We start from the raw sequence: 14051 nt of genomic DNA, 5'->3' as shown, positions 1-14051 counted from the left end.
AATAATTATAAAAAAAAAAAAAAAAACATGGCTTCTTCTTCTTCTTCTTCACAGTCGTTGATTTTATTCTTCATCGTCGTTTCCCTGTCAATTCCAGGCCCGGAAATTGCCTCAGCAGCTGGAAATAACCGCAAGCTGCTGGCTCCGATTTTCCCCGGGATTCCAGGCCTGGAGCCATTGCCCACATTTCCCGATCCAACAATATTTCCACCGCTCTTCCCTACTCCCAACACTGATCCCTCCGCACAACCAATATTACCCGATTTTCCAATAATCCCCGGTAATAATCCATTGGTTTTCCCCACTAATCCATTTATCCCCGTTTTCCCTCCACAAATTACCACAACCACTCCTTGATTGCTTAGCGGTTTACTAGAAACTGATCCTAACAATTTGGATTAGTTGGTCCTTGGAGAAAGATTAATGCTCGTTACGCGTCTTGTTTTGTGTTTTTACGTTGTTATTTCTGTATGTTGTGTTTGTGTTTCATGTTGTGTGTCCTAATAAAAATGGCGCTTAATTTTTATTGACTTTTGCGATTCCTGTTTTTTCGCCCGTGATTCATGTCCGGCTCGATTAAAGCTCGATTCAGTTATATATATACCTAAGTAAGACCATGCAAATAAACAATATATATATATATATATATATATATATATACACATATACATAAAATTTGATTTGATATGTTCAACAAGCTAAAACAAACTCTTGAATTTCAACTATAAACCTCAAAATCAAATACTAGAAACTTTACTTTAAACTTTTTCTTTCTCTACCTAATTACTTTTACAACACACCCAAATTACACTATCACACCACAACAAGACACAATACAAACAAACCAAACAACACCCCAAAAAATATTAATTAAAAAAACAACCCTCAAAACATAAAAAAAAATTATATATAAAAAATATATAAAAAAAAACAATAAAAAATAAAATTTAGAATTTTAAAAAATAGAAAAAAATTCAAGAAAAAAAGACTCTCCCTCCCTCACAACAATCAGTCCCACCACTGATGCACAGCAATCCCTTCATCCCTAACTTTCCCATACAAAGCCAAACACTGCCAATAAGCCCTTTTGCTTCCATCGCTCTGATCTTCGTCGTCTTGCCATTGATTCTCGCACTCCAAGAAAAGCTCGTCGACTAGGCAAAGTGTCTTCTCCTTCAACATCTCCTCCACCACCTGCGCCTCCGCCTTCATCACCACGTAATCCTCCCTCCCGACTTTCCCCCTCATCCAGTTCGACACCCCGGTTTCCTTGTGGGCCCCACTCGCTTCGACGTCGTACACTTCAAATTCTTGATCCCGCATCGGGTACGACTTGTAGAACCACTCGACCGCGCTCGTGTCGTCGGTTATGAATACTCGTCTAGGGTACTCGTCCAACGAGTCCTTCAAGAGGTCCGGCAGGAACTTGATCTTTCTTGATGTTTTGAAGCTCGTTTTCTTCTTCTCCTCGACCTCCGCTCGTCTTGGCGGCTCGAGGTAGACGTCCTCCAAGCCCTTTAGGGCGGCCTTCTTCTCCTCCGATGTGGCGGAGCCCCCGCCGCATGAGACTTCCTCCTCCTCGTCGGCGACGGTTGAAGTCGCCATTTTCCGCATGGCCACCACAGTGCTCTCGAATCGTCGGAGATAGACGATCTTGTAGCTGCTTAGTAGTCTCAGGCCGTTCGACGGGTCCCGTCCTAGCGGGGAGATGACGAGGCCGGTGTCTTCCTTGAGAACGCCGTCCACCACCTCCATACTGTTGAAATTTCTTGTGAACACAAAATCAAACACGTGGTGTGCGTCCGCGTTCGTCTCCTCCTGCGTGAGCAGATCGACGCCGGCGTCTCTTAGGAACTCGAAGTCCTCTTCCATGTCGGCGGCGGTGGCGCCGATGACTAGGCCGCGGTGGCCCTTCTTGACGAGGCCCTCCTCCACCAAGTCGCGGAGGAGAATCGGCAGAATTTTGAACCCGTCGCCGGCGGCGGCGTCTCGATCTGCGGCGGCGGGTTTGAACATAGAAGCTCTGATCATCATCGACGTCGACGTAGATCGGAGCGAAGGCAGTGCAAGAAAAAGCACAGTTAGGAAAAGCGAAAGTGACATCACGCGCAGAGCGCGTGAATCGGGCAGATTGATAACCAAAACGGCAGGCGAGTTCGATTCACTCGCCTCCTCATCGTACTCGCCCTTGTTGGATCGTAACGCACGACCCAAATTTTCCATCTCCAGAAAACAAGGAAAGAATTGCCGCCGGAAATGTCACGAGAAATCAATTGTGAAAGAGAGAGAGAGAAAGTTATAGAGAGAGAAAACAACAGAAACAAAATAAAAACAAAAAAAAAAAAAGCGCGGGGAAGGTGGAATTTTAGCGGGTACAAAATCTGGAAGCGGTGTGATTTCCACCCACGAGAGCAACACGATTACTTCGGATTCTACACCAGAGGAGCAACAATTCGCTAATTCTAGCAATTTCCATTTTATTTAATTATTGATCTTCTTCCTCGCCTTTCTCTCTCCAAGTTCCAAAACGGTGTCGTTTCTGTCTGGTTTTACATGATATCAGAAATTATATATATAACTGAATCACCATGAACCAGAACAGAAAATGAATTACAAAAAATGGCAGAGAAAGCGAGAAAAGAAACTGGAAATTATTTGAAATTCTCTTCTTTTTTTTTTTATTTTATTTTTTTATGATTATTATTTTCTGTTTTGGTGAGAATTACGAGGGAAGGGTTGTTTTGGGTGGGGGGTTATATATTGAGGAAGGAGAAATTAGGGCTGTGAATTCAGACGAACACCATTGTTTTAGGTTTGGGTGATGATTTCTGAGGTTGTTGTCTATTGTCCAAGTACTATAATTAAGGAGACCAACATTTGAATTTTTTTATTTATTTAAAAAAAAAAAAAAATTGCATGGTAAAGAACGTGTGTTCTAGTAGTTTTGTGTGCGAGTGATGAACAAGATTAGTGGCAAGGATTTCACCGTGGGGTGTTCGTGTTCGCTTTTACTCCACCAACTAGGTTATCGATTTTCCCATGCAAAAATAATATTATTGATTAATTAAATTATTTGTTATTTTAGAATTCAAATAAAAGATTTTTTTACTATGTGTCGGAGGGAATTATAAGAAATTTCGTCTCCATGCGGCCTAGTTTTAACAAAACAAAATCAATCAACCTTTCATTCGATTCTATCCTCACAAATATACGCAACAAACAATGAGTATGCAACGCAAAACAAATACACATAAGTATGTTTGTGGACAATGCCTGATCTTTATATTATTTCCCATAAATATATAAAGGAAATTAAAGTACACTCACAAAATCCGACCTCAGATGTTCAACACTGCATTTGAACTTTTTATGCTGTCTAGATTTCAACCCGCAACTGCCCTCCAAATCGTCCAAGTAGTCAGTTGTTAGGTGGCTACCTAATATGGGCGCGCTCACGCACCAAATGGCCGAGACATCCTGCCACTGTTGCCATGCAGTCTCCTTGCCTTGCCTACATATGGTGCCAGCTTTGCCCACAACTGTCTGCATAGGCTGCTGAGATTCGCTCGTGTCATCCTTGCCCACAAACTTGTGCCGAGCTGCCAAGACTCATTCTTGACATCCCCAAGTCTTGCTCATCTCTTGCTCGTGCCCAAGTCCCAACCGCCAAGAACCATTCCTCATTTTCTTGAACAAGCACCTACGATGTCTGCCGAACACTCGATCACTTATTGACCGATGTGTGGCTGTCTTGTGTCATCCTTCACTCGGCACCATTTCTCAACCATGACTCGGTCACACTCGAATCATAACCGATATCATCGACTGAGGAACTAACACTAAGCACACATATACATGAGCGTGTATGTTATTATGTGTTAATTAATGTAGTAAAATTACATGATATATTTCACCTTTCACTAGGTGTAGGTTCTACGAAATCATCAATGATCGTGAAATAAAATTCCAGTAGTGAATATAATTAGAGATTAAATTCTGAGCGGATCAACCGAAATTTAATATAAATCGGATTCCTCTAATTTTTTGACATGTGGCATTCTTTCGTAACTCTTAATACATTACGCTGATTATAATTAAGGTTAGTGGGGTTATGAGTTCTACGAAATTAAACTACATTCACAAAATCCGACCTCAGATGCTCAACAATGCAATATGAACTCTTTATGCTTTTCAGGTTTCAACCACTCGGCCCAATATAACAAAAAAACAACTTATATTTGCCACCATTTACTCCGCCACCCTTGTTAACACCACTTGGCCCAATATAACAAAAAAACAACTTATATTTGCCACCATTTACTCCGCCACCCTTATTAACACCACTTGGCCCATAAGTGCACCACCATCAGTGTCACTAGGGTTGTTCATGGGTCGGTTTTACCCGACAACCGACCCATTATCGGCCCGACTATTGCGGCCGATAATTACCCATCAACCGACCCGTTCTGGTCGGGCCGATAATATCAACCGACCCATGCATAGTCGGGTCGGTTATAGTTTCTGAAATATTGAAAAGTCGGTTGGCCGATATTACCCGACCAACCGACTTTTTTTTTTCTTCTAGCCTTTTGACCCTACATTTAATTTTTGGGCAATAATGTTTGAGTTTTTTGGAGATGCTAATATTTATAATGTGTTTTTGTATTTGAAGTAGTTGAATAATTGAATCAGATCTCTTTTTTTTCAAATATTAGAATCTCATTGATTGTCCATGAAGAATTCTCGTTCTTTTTTTTTTTTTTTTTTTCTTTTGTATATCTCACATTAAACAAAGATCAAAGAAGCCAAACAAGAAGAAACAAGCCAGAATATATTTATAACATAAATATGTGGGATTCTTTATATTTGTTAGAATACTATTTATGAGTGAAAAAAAAATGAAGTTTTTCTCGAGAATTATTTAATGAGAATAGTATTTTTTTTCCTCATAAATTGAAAATCTGATTTTTTTTTTAATGTGGCCGATATCGGCCGATAATTTGCAACCGAACTGTTTCGGCAACCGACAAAGTCGGTTGCCAACCGTTACCCGACCCACAATAGTCGGGCCGGTAATAGTTTTGCATATTTGCAATAGTCGGTTGGTCGGGTCGGGCCGATAATCGGCCGATATTCAACCGACCCGACCCATGAACAACCCTAAGTGTCACCACCACCACCTCCAAAAGTAGCCACCACCATCTAGACACCGCCTACCCCACCACCAAACCCCGCAAGGATCTAGAAAGACGCCTTCGTCAAATGCTCCATGTCGTCCGCCTCACCACATCCACCTTAATCGCTGCTGCCTTCTACAATCTCCCCCTCCGCCGACGGCTTCATATCCGTCGAGTGTTCCGACACCGTTATTCTGACGGTGATGCCAGTGGCCGTGGTTCTTTATCGAGAGATAAGAAACTAGAGATTCGAATCAGAAAACAAAGGAGAGAGAGAGAGAGTAGAAGATGAGAGAAAGATGGGAAAAGAATAATAATTAGGATTGTAGAAGGGTATATTAGACAATTTAAATTTGTGAGAATAACTAAAGACAAATGAATTATCATTGATAATAAAAATGAGGGTCCCTTGCATGAATTTTCCAAATCAGGGGTCTTGCTAATTTTCGATTTTGTAAATAGCTAGGTGTACATTAATAAAGCAATGAATATATATCTTATATATAAAAGAAAGAAACGCTGGGCAACCCTAGAAAAATCTTAATAGTATTTTTGTAATTATTTATTTTTAATATTTTTAATACTACTAAGTTTTAACTATATTTTTTAACAATTATCAAAATTGAAACTAACCCGTGAAAAATCCTATCATAATGGTACTTCTGTAATTATTTATTTTTAATATTTTTCTCTACTAATTTTCTAATTATAATTTTCAACAATCATTAATCTTCTTATTTTTCATCAATATATCTCAAATCTTAAGAGATAATTAAATTGATATTTTTTCACTATTGAAATAATATCCCGTGCATCGCATGGGGAAAAATGCTAGTTACTATAATATTTGAGTATTCATGCATGTTTGACGTTCGCTTACTTAATTTGTATTAAATTAATTAAATCTTTTTAATTAGGCCAATTTGAGGCTATAAAGATTTTTAAACATCAAAAAAAAAAATTATATTAGAAAAAGGAATATGCTTTATATTTTGTTTATTATATATTCTTCCATGAATTTGGAATCTGACTGTCACGTGACGAACGTTAAATAAAGAGTTAAAATAATAAAGGGTATAAATCCACACAGTCGAAAGCGTAAAACCCTAAAAAACTTTGCAGAAGAGGAAGTACCAGTTCGCAATCGTATTCGAGCTCAACCGATCAGGAAAATGGGAGTGGAGAAGGAATTGTTGAGGAGCGGCACCGGCCGGAAGCCCGTCGTCGGTCAAAAAGTCACCGTTCACTGCACTGGATTTGGTAAAAATGGCGATCTTTCCCAAAAGTTCTGGAGGTAACCCTCTCTCTCTCTCTCTCTCTCTCTCTCTCTCTCTCTCTCTCTCTCTCTCTCTTCGATTGCTGAAAATTGAGGTGATTGATTTGGGTAACAGCACGAAGGATCCAGGGCAGGAGCCTTTTTCTTTCCAAGTTGGAATGGGCAAAGTTATTAAAGGTACTACTTGTACTCATACTTGAAAATTAAATTGTTGATTGTTTCTTATTTGTGGCTGTTTTTCGAAAATTGATCACTTCAAATTGATTTCGAATTCGTCGGAGTGTTCGAATTGTTGAACTTGCTTCTGGTAATTTGTAGGGTATAATTGCGTTTGGTGAGATATGGAAAAATTGCGAATTTGTGCTTGAAAAAAAAATGGGTAAAAGGGGGTTTTCAAGAGAAAATATGAAATGGAATTCCGTGATTTTCTCGGTTTTGTATTTGGAAACGCCGGATTTTTACGTAATATTTATATGTATTGGTGGCTTGATATATTTTGGTGTTTAACGCTTCTCGTTGGAACGGTAAAAGTACATGGATGGTGATTTTGAACTAATTAGACTAAAAATATGGGAGTTGATGCTATCCACTTAGGGCTCGTTTGGTTTGGGAGATTAGCCGTGATTAACTAAATAATTGGACTTTGTTTGATGTTTGGTATACCCGATAACTCCTTGGGTCAACCCGGAAATTTTATGTTATCATGGCTTATCTTGTCTTTTAGGAAGCTTTTTTATTGGATATTTACTCTTATCTTAGTTAATCCTATCTTGGCAACCAAATGAGGCGTTAGGAATATAAGCTTGAGATAGAAAAAAAAGTAGTAATAAGATCAAGAAACGAAAGTTTTCATTTCCATCTAATGATAATGAATATGTTGATATTAGATGTGCCTCTAACACGATCCTAAAATAAAAGTATGGTTGGTTGTTTCATATTATGATTTTATATTCGCTAATTGTACAAATGTTCGTTTCTTAATCTGGATTGCACATTTCTTCTGTTGCAGGATGGGATGAAGGGGTTTTAGGAATGCAAGTGGGAGAAGTTGCTCGATTAACAGTAATATGCAAATCTCCTCCCTTTTTTGTATTCTTGCCATAGTCTTCTCGTATTTGTTTAACTCAAATCTATTACATTTAGCTACTGCAGTTTCTTACAGTAAAATTTTCGACCTTACCACTTTATTATACTATTCCTGAATCCAAACTAGAAGTATCCACGCTTTAAGGGCGATAAATCGAGCAGCTAAACAATTTTTAATTTTTTTTTCTTTGAAATAAGATTTTAGCAGCCTGTGAAATTTGATAAGAAAATGCTTTCTGTAAAAGTTATGAGTTTTATATAATTTCTTCCTCTCACATTTCTTCGTGTGTCTTTCCATTGTACTGCAGTGCTCACCCGACTATGCATACGGGCCGGGTGGTTTTCCAGCTTGGGGTATTAAGCCAAACTCGATTCTTGTTTTCGAGATTGAAGTTCTGAGTGCTCAGTGACCATCTTATATCATTAGACCCTAATAAATAAGACACGGAGCTTTGGTTATTGCGTTCTCCCATGCTTTTGCATTGTTGTATTTCCAATTATTTTGGATGCAAGTGAGATGTATGAATATTTTGTTTCGTGTTCTAGTTAAACATTATCGTCGAACTTATGCATAAAAATGCTCGTTAAAATTGAGATTTTTCTTTCATGTTCTTCTTCTTTTGCCTGTTATACATTTTGCTGGGCAACTTACAGAAAGTTGCTATCTGTATTGTATAACTATCGAATAATCATCCATCATTTGCTTGAAGCTAAAAGCTTTTAGTTACGTCAATTTACGGATGGTGATTGTACCGAAACGAACTTCAATATGTATCCTTGTTTGAAAAGAATGTTTGCTTTGAGCAGTGATTAACTAATGTAATCAAATAAAAATAATTTTTATTTTGAAGTAAAATGTATGAGATATACGAGGATAATGTGTTTCGATTCCGTCTCTAAAGATTAGTGGTTGAACTAATACGAGATTTCCAAATTTCGCTGATTCCCAAAAGTTCACAAATTTTGGAGCAATATTCGTCATTCTGAGTTCCGATTTTCCGAATTTGTTGGATCAAATTTGAAATACAAATAAAGTTCCAATTCTCGACTCGATTTTATTTTCTGAAAATTTCAACTTTTTCCCAAAGATTACACTAGTAATATCAAAATTATTATGTATTCTATATTATAGGTGAATAAAAATAAATAAAATTCCATTTCCCGTTACTTCTGAATCCAAAAAAAATCGATTTTGGACCAAACATTTTCATTCCAAATTCAGATATTTTACGAAAAATTTCAGAACTAAACCGGAAACAGTTTTTCACGTAAGAAAAATGATTTTTTTTTTCTTCGAAAGTACGAATTCTGATCTAATTCGTCCGATTTCTACCCCTAGATACGATAGAGGGATGAAGAGATAAATAATATTGCAGACACATAAAGAATATTTTCCAAAATTTCCAAGGATACAAAATACATATAATTTTACACACTCAGCTGTTTTAAGTGTCTATTCAAATTCTTCCAAGCAAAAACTTTTAATCAAATCCAAAAGAAGAACCATGACAACAAAATAAAGACACCTTATCAAGAAATCGAATTTCTCCACCTTCGAGTAGCCTTTTTATTCTGTTCCACATTCGCCACGTGGGACCCACTATCGCTATTCTCCGCCATCTTAGTCAGCTTGCTCAACTTCTTCCACCCCGTGGCCCACGCCGACGAAGAAGACGATGTCTGTTTCGGTTTGCTCACTTTATTGAACTCTCTCTGCAAAGTCTCCATATCGTTTTGGAGCTCCAAATACTTTGCCTTGACACTCTCGAGCTCGAACTTGAGGGTATTTATGTCCTTTTTCGCCGAGGCCCAACCCTCTTGAAACGACTGTGGGGTACCCTCGAGCAACGTTTTGCGGCTGGCTACTATTGGCTGATGATGAAATTGCGATTCTCCTGCTTCTTTGAGCGAGCCGGTGGCTAATGCGTTGCTGATTTTGACCTGCTCGGAGAAGAGGACCTGCACCACCACTCTGAGCGGGAGCCGCTCGTTTTGGGCGGCGTGCATGCACGCGTCTATCGAGAGTTTTTGGCAGTCCATTACACGGCATAGCCTTTTCCGCTCGTGCTCCGTGAGTGTTGGATGGGCCTGTCGAATTAGTTTCATTAGCACGAAAAAAAATAAAAATAAAGGAGGCTCGTAAATGCATGATAGTTCGTTTCTTGAAAGTGTAATTCCATAAGAGGATCTTCTAGTTCGAACTTGTAGGTATTTATGAATCTGATGAAATGTACGGCGGGTTAAGCTTTGCGCGTCACTCACACACGCACCCACATGGATGCGTGTGTTTTTCTTTAAGGATATTGGTCGATAGCAATTTCCTTTCTTGTGTCATAGTTAGTTGCGGTCGAAACTATGCTACACCCGGTGAAACACACAAACACCAACATGGATGTGTGTTTAGTTGTGTATATATAAATATTAAAGATCTGTCGAGTGAATTTCACCCAGGGTAGCTTGGAATAAACCATTAATTGATTGTTAGTGAACTATGTGTCAGAATGATGTACAGTAGAACCTCGATAGATTAATAACCCCGCTTCAATAATAATTTCTCCCGGTCCCGACTAGGGGTGTAAATGAGCTGAGTCGGCTCGTGAGCTCGATGAGCAGACTCGACAAAAGCTATGATCCCAACTCGAGTTTTTCAAGCATTCTGACGAGCCAAGATCGAACTCGCGAGCCTACTTTCTATTTTTATTTTTTATATATTATTTTTATTTTAAAATATATAATTATATAAAATAATATCATAATAATATAAAAAGTACATATAAATTTAAAAAAAATAATAGTTACAATTCATTATTTATTTTTGTATATATTTTTATTACAATATTTTTTAATAATAATATAAATAAATTAGCAAAAAAAAATCAAATGAGCTTGCGCTCGAGCTCGTCAAAATGGACTCGAGCTCGAGCTCGCCAAATAGCCGGGCTCGGTTGGAGCTCGGCTCGTGGACACCCTTAGTCCCGACTCAATGACATCGTAAATCATTAATTCGATAATTATGATATTCCACTAAATTATTAGAATTTTGCTCGTCCCAACTGTATTAATTTATAGAGGTCAACAACATCATATATATATATATGTATATATATAAGGCACATATGTAGTTTTTTTTACGACGCCTTCTTGTTTCAATAACCGACGAAAAAAGTGCAAATTCCAATTGAAAAACAAACCTAAAACTCAAGCAAAAATGGGTGAAACCTTAATCAAGAAATAATCAGACATAAAAAAACTCATATAACTTACCTTAAGATAGGAATCAACTGCTCTGTACAATCCATCATCGCAGCTCCTAGCCGATTCAGGCAAAGCCTCCGCCAGAACCTGAAATTTCGTAAGCGACAAGTTTCTGTCCCTCGAAACCTCCGTAAGATAACTATCGACAAGCCTCGCAACTCTCATCTTCGCATTCGGATTATTATTATTAGCCGCTGCCCTGTGGGACCCACCATCGTACATTTTACTATCAGAAGACGAGGAATGCCTACTCGGGCTCGAATTTTCAGACTGCTCTTGAACCAAGAAATGCTCCAAAAGTCTCTGCACAAGATCGACATCGTACGTCGTCTCGTTTTTGTTGTAACAAGGAATCAAAAGATCCCCTAATGTCGCCTGCTCTAATTGCATGCCGACCCGTTTTTCGAGCTCGGTCACCAAAGCGGGGGCCACTCTCAGCATGTTCGCCATTCTCAACAGCCTAAGAAGAAAACTGCACGAAACACTGTCTCTCTGTGGAGGGATTATACTTATCAAACTCTCGACAATCATTCTCTGATCTTTAACTTGAACCGCCGGTAAATCGTCTTTATTTCCAGACAGAATCATGTGGAGCCCACCATTCCAGCTACTACTACTACTTATATTACTTACATTGTTCCCCTCGTCGAGGGGGGCCGTGGTCCCCTCCTTGATCAGACCAGGGAGCCATTTAGCTGCGTAGTGAGTTATCACAGCACCGATGAGTTCGTACCGCATTCCCTTCACCTTAATCGCTGTAATAACACGTACGAAATGGTCGATTCTTAGAATCGTGACGTCTTCGAACCACCAATCTGGAGGCACTTGCGTGTTCCTACTCGGGCTGGAATCTTTCATCTCGTTCCATTTCGGGCTTGAAGAAGATCTCGGGGGCTTTCCCGTGTACTGCCATCGTATTCCTTTCGGATTAGCACAAGCTTTCCATGCAATAGATTCGCTGCACCTTCGCACGATTTGGAGATTCTCGGACCAAGGAGAGAGCGTTTCGCAGCTTTTTAAAACGACTATGGAATCCCTCCACGAGGATAGAACGACGTAGCTGAGGAAGGCTTCGGTTTTGAATATGAGATTGCCTTCTTCTAAATCTTCGGTCATTTCTAGATACTCTGCAGCACATCTCAGTCCGGAGATGTTTGCCGCCGTTAGATCGACCGCGATTCCGTAGCAGAACTTGGCCGCGAGTTCGAACGACTCGGGCCCACCCGGGAGGTCGTCTAGGGCGACCTTGTTTACGTCCGTGTCGCGCGGTGATTCGTATATGACCCTGTTCATCTTCCCACTCCGAGAAAGAAGAGGGTACTGTAACAAAAAAAAAAAACAACATTCTTGGTTAGTTCAGGCATTACAACAAACAGGTTGTGTGCTGCTTCTTTTTCAAATGATGTTCTTCACTACCTTGTGTATATGGAAACTGACATCGCCAATCTGAACTACAAGATCACTCGGAATATCAGTCGAAACAAACCTAATTTCCATGAACACGAAAATGGTGGAAACAAAATTTACATCATCTGCAAATATTACAAGCAACCTAAAACACAGAAATCATCGGAAAAAAAGTTACCAAGATTTGCCTCTCTGCTCAAAACCATCTGTCTGCAAACCGGGTTTGCTACTCGAAAGGACTCCATTGTCGTAATCTCGACCTCCAACCAATTCCGATTCCGAATCCCACATCGTCAAAACGAAAACCAGTAAAAAAAATTAAAAATTCGAAATTTATTCAGTTATACTGAAGAAAGTGAAGAAGACGATGAAGTATAAGTAGGAAAGAGGAGATCGATCCCCACATGGGGGTGATGCTGCTTTGAAATTTGGGAATTTTATTTTTTAAACTCTGGTTTGTCGGCTTTTTTTCCGGGATTTTTCAAAGGGTTTTTTGTTTTTTACCGCGAAAACCATGTTTATCTGTTTTGGCAACTCTGCAGAACTTCACATGTTTCTCTCTCTCTACATTTCCCAAGGATCAAGACTCTCTTTCTCTCTCACACACACTACACACACTAAAGTGTGTAATAATAATAATAATTAATAACCCATATGGTGTGTAGTGTGTCCAAAAACATTCTTCTGAATTTTCTTGATTGAAAAATGGGAGATGATGACAGTTAAAAGTAGTAGGTGTGTTGTATTAATGGAGTTTCATGTTTTTTTTTTATATTTTTTAGGGTAAATTACAAACACCCCCCCTGAGGTATGGTCAAATTACAAAAACCCCCATCTTGTTTGGATAATTACATCTACCCCCCTCAACTATGATTTTTTCTTAGACCTCCACCTTTATGGTGCCAAATTCAACATAGTCATCTAGATTCCGTGAAATATGCTCTAGTTTGTACTATTTTTGTGTAAAAAATACAGTTTCCGATGCACCACAAACTGATATATATACAAGCTAAAAATCACATATTATGATCATCTTGCTTCATAATGTAGAGTTTGAATGGGATAAAACGGGTACAAAAGTGATAATATTCCATATAATCTCGAAGATTCCACTAAATTTGATGAGTTGAGGGGTGGTTGTAATTATCCAAACAAGAGGGGTGTTTTTGTAATTTGACCATACCTCAGGGGGTGTTTGTAATTTACCCAATTTTTAATATTATTTTTGTATTCATTTTATTTATTAATTTAATTCCTTTTTTTGAAAATTTATGGTTTCATTCATAGTGAGGGAGGACCACTTTTTGTCTTTTACTGATTGTTTATGTCTTGGGGAAAAGAATAGGGTAAATTACAACCACCACCTTAGATAGAATGTAATTACAAAACAACCCCTTATATTGAGTAATTAGCTTTTTTTATATACACTATGTGATGTAGTAATCCAATTTAATTAGCCACCTAACTGATTTGTGATGCAGTTTAAAGAGCTCCAGTAATTATATTTTGTCAATATACATAAAATTTACAATTTTTTATTTAATTTGTGCCATTTTTCATGAATAATTCTGGCGAAAAAATTGGAGATGGGTCCCTGAAACCTGTAAACATTTATCCCACATTTTGGCTCCGTCAATGTTCATAATGACAAGGTTTTTAGTGAGGTAACTAATAGAATACAAATTCCAAGACAAACCCCCTCAATAATTATGTGGAAATTTATCTTTCACGGATTCAAATATATGTCACATTAAGCTATCAGTCTCTCACCATATGTGTATGCTTCTAGGGGCATGCGGAGGAGAAGTTGCTATAGTAGGGTTCCGGCGATTGACCCAAGTAGGTGTTAT

The 14051-nt window shown here is 38.6% G+C and overlaps 3 protein-coding genes across 3 annotated transcripts; 1 reads left to right on the top strand and 2 right to left on the bottom strand.

Annotated features, from left to right (window-relative positions):
- Positions 1-716: 716 nt before the first annotated feature.
- On the bottom strand, positions 717-2724 carry LOC105956056 (uncharacterized). Its single transcript, XM_012979878.2, has one exon. It carries the CDS (start codon positions 2221-2223, stop codon positions 1009-1011), a length of 1215 nt encoding a protein of 404 aa, XP_012835332.2. The 5' UTR covers positions 2224-2724; the 3' UTR covers positions 717-1008.
- A 3451-nt stretch (positions 2725-6175) lies between these two features.
- On the top strand, positions 6176-8146 carry FKBP12 (FK506-binding protein 12). Its single transcript, XM_012979939.2, has 4 exons — positions 6176-6471; positions 6569-6630; positions 7463-7515; positions 7848-8146. Exons 1-4 carry the CDS (start codon positions 6350-6352, stop codon positions 7947-7949), a joined length of 339 nt encoding a protein of 112 aa, XP_012835393.2. The 5' UTR covers positions 6176-6349; the 3' UTR covers positions 7950-8146.
- A 763-nt stretch (positions 8147-8909) lies between these two features.
- On the bottom strand, positions 8910-12940 carry NPH3 (Phototropic-responsive NPH3 family protein). The gene is made up of 4 exons (XM_012979940.2): positions 12380-12940; positions 12211-12280; positions 10804-12114; positions 8910-9627 (listed from the first exon to the last, which is right to left on the bottom strand). Exons 1-4 carry the CDS (start codon positions 12490-12492, stop codon positions 9070-9072), a joined length of 2052 nt encoding a protein of 683 aa, XP_012835394.2. The 5' UTR covers positions 12493-12940; the 3' UTR covers positions 8910-9069.
- Positions 12941-14051: the final 1111 nt, after the last annotated feature.

The sequence above is a fragment of the Erythranthe guttata genome, chromosome 14 (assembly GCF_056151865.1).
Source record: "Erythranthe guttata isolate IM_541 chromosome 14, IM_541, whole genome shotgun sequence".
Classification (NCBI taxonomy): Eukaryota; Viridiplantae; Streptophyta; class Magnoliopsida; order Lamiales; family Phrymaceae; genus Erythranthe; species Erythranthe guttata.
The sequence above is the reverse complement of the archived record's forward strand: the minus strand, read 5'-3'. Positions and strand labels throughout refer to the sequence as shown.

Coding starts and splice junctions, on each gene's coding strand:
- LOC105956056 (XM_012979878.2), bottom strand. CDS start 2,223: ATGGAAAATTTGGGTCGTGCGTTACGATCCAACAAGGGCGAGTACGAT.
- FKBP12 (XM_012979939.2), top strand. CDS start 6,350: ATGGGAGTGGAGAAGGAATTGTTGAGGAGCGGCACCGGCCGGAAGCCC. Junction 6,631..7,462: donor AATGGGCAAAGTTATTAAAG/GTACTACTTGTA, acceptor CTTCTGTTGCAG/GATGGGATGAAGGGGTTTTA. Junction 7,516..7,847: donor GAGAAGTTGCTCGATTAACA/GTAATATGCAAA, acceptor ATTGTACTGCAG/TGCTCACCCGACTATGCATA.
- NPH3 (XM_012979940.2), bottom strand. CDS start 12,492: ATGTGGGATTCGGAATCGGAATTGGTTGGAGGTCGAGATTACGACAAT. Junction 12,281..12,379: donor GAGCAGAGAGGCAAATCTTG/GTAACTTTTTTT, acceptor CATGGAAATTAG/GTTTGTTTCGACTGATATTC. Junction 9,628..10,803: donor CAGTTGATTCCTATCTTAAG/GTAAGTTATATG, acceptor CTAATTCGACAG/GCCCATCCAACACTCACGGA.